The 4,605-nt window shown below is 47.0% G+C and overlaps 1 protein-coding gene across 1 annotated transcript; it reads left to right on the top strand.

Moving 5' to 3' along the window:
* Positions 1 to 380: 380 nt before the first annotated feature.
* Positions 381 to 4,036, top strand: LOC114320314 (uncharacterized). Its single transcript, XM_028267485.2, has 5 exons — positions 381 to 2,150; positions 2,333 to 2,494; positions 2,588 to 3,169; positions 3,251 to 3,349; positions 3,562 to 4,036. The coding sequence occupies exons 3-5, from the start codon at positions 2,720 to 2,722 to the stop codon at positions 3,874 to 3,876; spliced, it is 864 nt and encodes a 287-aa protein (XP_028123286.2). The 5' UTR covers positions 381 to 2,150; positions 2,333 to 2,494; positions 2,588 to 2,719; the 3' UTR covers positions 3,877 to 4,036.
* The last annotated feature ends 569 nt before the right edge of the window (positions 4,037 to 4,605 follow it).

Genomic DNA, 4,605 nt, shown 5'->3' with positions numbered 1-4,605 from the left:
TTTGCCAAAACGGGGGCAGTTTTGTCCTTTTGCATTTGTTTCTTTAAATATACACGGCCAAAGCACTTTTCCTCACAACTTCAGGTCCGAAATTAGCTCCTCCTCCTTCCTAGACCATTTTCCCTCTCAGATCTGCGCTCTATACGTGTTTTCCAACGCCCCACGCAAAGTTGTTTCGCAAAATCTTTCAATTTTCTTCACTTTGGACCGATTAAAATTTGATTTCGGAGCTTCTTTTCCCATTTTCACCACTTGAGGTAAGTTTGTCTCATTATTTGGAATATTTTCTCGGGAGTTGACTTTTGTTGACTTTGTCATTTCCCGAGAGTTGACTTTTGTTGACTTTTTCTAATTTTGGCTCATTTTGCTCATTTTTGCAGATTTTTCGAAATGGCTGGTCATTTTCCTCAGGGCGGAGGTCCTCTAGGTGCCGGGGGTGGACCAGACATTATGTATTTACCTCTAAGGATTCGGCCATTTATTCCCGAGAGGTATGACCCTCCGGCGCACATCCTTCCTCGAGCCGTTTTCTACCACTTCACCGACTTTGATGAGCGAGCACCTGTAGATCTATTACTGCGGGAGCCAGAGTCCCACCTCTCTTATCAGGCACGAGAGGTATGTACTTCCTTTTTACATTTTCTATAATGTATTCTGCATTTTTTCGTGCATTTCATGCTTTTGCTATGTATTTTTTATCTGCTCGTCCTGAACGCGTTCACACACCATACTTCTGCTTATTCTAGCACACAGCTCACAGCACATTATTTTGTTAAGTTGACACGTAACTCAAGCACTCAAACTTCTGAACACACAGCTCACACTTTGATGATGAACACACAGCCCACTATTTGACGGCGAACACACAGTCCACTATTTTCTGAAATCTGAACACACAGCCCAAACTTGTTGATTACGAACACGCAGCCCACTGTTTTTGAAGTCTGAACATAGCTCAAGCACTTGATGTTAAACACACAACTCGAACTTTGAGATGAACACACAGCCCACTATTTTGAAATTTGAACACGTAGCCTAAACTTTGATGTTGAACACACAGCTCACACTTTGATGATGAACACACTGTTTTTGAAGTCTGAACACACAGCTCAAACACTTGATGTTGAACACACAGCTCGAATTTTGAGGTGAACACACATCACACACTGGTTGAGAGTTGAACAAGCAGCACAAACTGTTGAATTTCTGAACACACAGCCCAAATACTTGATGTTGAACATACAGCTCGAATTGGTTGAGAGTTGAACACGCAGCCCAAACTGTTGAATTTCTGAACACGCAGCCCGAATTTTGAGGTGAACCCACAGCACACACTGGTTGAGAGTTTGAACGCGCAGCCCAAACTGTTGAATTTCTGAACACGCAGCCCGAATACTTTATGTTGAACACGCAGCTCATGGCATTGTATTTGATTTAATTTGCACACAGCTCACATACTTTATTTTGAAATTGAATATATGTGTTCATTCTGAATGCATGTGTCTTCCCGTATTACATGAGGATATGGATCGATCATCGCCAGGGAGTGGTACGCGGAGCTCCCAGAGGCCGTTCGCGATCTGGTTGACCAGGTAGGGTTCGGACCCTTCTACACGGGAGTATCACGTTATCCAGCAAGCAAGACCCTGAAGGGCGCCCTCGTAGAGAGATGGTGGGACACCACCAACTCCTTCCATTTCTCAGCTACCGGGGACATGACGATGACCCCGTTCGACTTTGCTGTGCTGACAGGCCTTGACGTAGGAGGCTGGCCGATCCCCTATGACGAGGATATGGGTGAGTGGGAGGCTGCCTGGATTTATTTGTTGGGAGCTCGCCCACTGGTTGACAGATCTTCGAGCCGCGTCCGGTACACTTGGTTTTCCACACAGTTCAGGGAGGCTGTGCCCGAGACTCCCGAGGAGATAGCACAGTACACTTGGGGATTTTTGATGTTCCTTTTCGGGACCACTCTGTTCTCCGATAGGGGGAACACCGTTGGACTTTATCTGCTGAGTGCTCTGGTAGACCTATCACAGGTCAGCCGGTATGACTGGGGTGGCGCCGGCCTGGCTACCCTCTACTGCTACATGAGTGTAACCTCCCACGGACGGGGGAACATAGTTGGCGGCTATTGGAGAGCCTGGGAGGTACTTTCTGCCCTCTTGATTTACATTTCTGCTTTTCATTACCTGTACACTGCACACACGGTACACTTTACATTCTGTACTTTGCATTCTGTTCTCAGTATTCTGCGTTCTCTGTATATTCTGCATTCACATTCTGCACTCGACATTCTGTATTCTGATGGATATTGCCCTGTTTTCCACAGCTATGGGTTTTCGCATACTTTCCGACACTAGCCTCGGAGCTTGAGGTGGAGGTGCCTCTCACGATTCCTTACTCGCTTGTATTCGAGGGTCAGTACCGGCCGAGGGCCCGAGAGACTTTGCCCTACCTGCGGCAGTTTTTTGACACAGTGCGGACGACCGAGGTAATTCAGAACTCTCAGTTCTCCAAGTTTTCATCTTTGATTCATCTTGCACATTTATGATTTCTAATCGGCTCATGCATTGGTTATCCGCAGATCACATGGTAGCCCTGGGCGCCTTTGGGTGGAGATACCCGATTTCAGTTTGCTGGGGGATGGGCCGCTTCTCGGTACAGGATCCTATTTGAGGGGCCCATTGGTAGGGCCTGGTTTCTGGGGGACCGCTTCATGCGCCAGACTATGGGTTACCCCGAGCAGAGTGTCCCCGCAGCACCTCCGGACGATATGCGGTCTACTGAGGGGCTCACTCCCCAGGATGTCGATAACGCCATGTTGGATACCGACATACTTCTACATTTTGAGGAGGGGGAGTACGCGACTTACCGTCATATATACTTGATGCCTCCATTGACAGGTGTCCGTACTCCCACGAGGAGGTCTGCTGGCATGCCATCATCGACCCGGGCCCGGGCTGCAGATATTCATTCGACCAGTAGGGCTGGCACATCGAGAGGTGGGGTTGGACTGGTCCCCCCGATTCCCCTGACTTATCATCATGCCGGATGGCCAGATATCCCGACTGAGTTGACAGGATGGCGATATGGGACTTCTTACCCGATTCCGATAGAGCACCCTATGCCCGATCACCGATACATCAGTGATCCTGACTCACCACCGGTATGTTCCACTACTTTTCATTTACCACTCAGATACTTAGGCATTCATTTACTCATTGATGACTTGAGCTTGTATCTGCAGCCATCCAGGGAGTATACGGAGGGGTTACTCGGGTTAGTAGACTCACTCGAGGGCATGGTCCTGCGGAGAGAGATGCAGTTGTCCATCGTCGGTGTCCCGGTACTCTTTAGTTTTATTGCATTTATCATACTTCTGATGACATGCTGAACTTGAACATTTCACTGCATTGATTGGCTGTATGTGTAGAGCACATCTGACACACACCACATTCATGTACTGTATCTGTATACCCACTCTATGTAGTTTTCTTGCATCTGCATCTGATATATATACGTTGGCTGATGTATTCAAATTGCGCTCTTTCTTTTCAGATGCCTCCGCTACATACTGGACCACAGGCCGGGCCATCCAGGCCTTCTCGGAGAACTGGGAGAGGGGGTTCGACTCGCGGCCGAGGCGGATGCAGAGCATTTGTCATAGAGGAGGAGTCCAGCGAGGAGGAGGAGTCTGCACATCCCCAGTCAGAGACATCCGCTGGCAGAGAGGATGACTCTGGTTCCAGTTCCGGTAGTGGAGATGATGTCGAGGAGGATTCCGAGGGCAGCGACTCCGATTTAGATGATGATGATGGTGCAGAGGTTGTTCCGCAGAAGAGGACAAAGAGGGCCTCTTATTCCTGTGCTTGATAGCACTGATGCAGCTGTTCCTGCCTTATTTCCTTTTTTTACTAGTAATTGTAGCACATTGTACATTATTAGACAGTTTTATTTTCTGTAAAACTTGTACCCTTGTTGTAAAATGTTGTAACAAAGGAAGAATGATGGAATGAAACAGCTTTTTGAAAAAGTGTTGCATTTTATGTTCTCAGCATCGCATCGCATTATTTTGCACAAAAATGAGATTGAATGAAAATTGAATAACGAATATTGCCAAGTCAGGTAGTGAACCGACACAACAAACTAAACAACTCAACTCACTAAGAAACAACAAAACCTTAGCAAATTTACAACTCGATAAGCAAGACACAACAATGTTGGGTAAACAAAGAGTAACAACTCGATATACAAAACTCGACAACTCGACAAAACCTAACGACTCGATAAGCAAAACAACAACTCGATAAGCAAAAACAACAACTCGATAAATAGGACTTAACAACAACTCGATAAACAAATGCATTTCGGACGATCTGGGTGACGGAACGTATCCGAAACTGAGGTAAACTTGAACCTTCAACACTCCCAACGCATGGAAATGCTAGGAACTCTCTTCTAGAAGTTAGGACAAGACCAAAGCCCTGTTTCTCTCTATGGCCGACCACCTAAGGAAGCTAGCCGACCAGCTTTTTTTCATTGGAGACCGAGGGGTGGTCGGCCTACCAGAAAAGGTAGTCAGCCGACCACCTGGTTTGGCAA

Source organism: Camellia sinensis, chromosome 8 (assembly GCF_055761805.1).
Source record: "Camellia sinensis isolate YWXY chromosome 8, ASM5576180v1, whole genome shotgun sequence".
NCBI lineage: Eukaryota > Viridiplantae > Streptophyta > Magnoliopsida > Ericales > Theaceae > Camellia > Camellia sinensis.
This window is presented reverse-complemented; position numbering and strand designations above follow the sequence as displayed.

Bases quoted from the DNA above. Each gene is read 5' to 3' on its own strand.
- LOC114320314 (XM_028267485.2), top strand. From the start codon at position 2,720: ATGCGCCAGACTATGGGTTACCCCGAGCAGAGTGTCCCCGCAGCACCT. The intron at 3,170-3,250 runs GTATGTTCCACT...TTGTATCTGCAG, and splicing joins GTGATCCTGACTCACCACCG to CCATCCAGGGAGTATACGGA. The intron at 3,350-3,561 runs GTACTCTTTAGT...CTTTCTTTTCAG, and splicing joins TGTCCATCGTCGGTGTCCCG to ATGCCTCCGCTACATACTGG.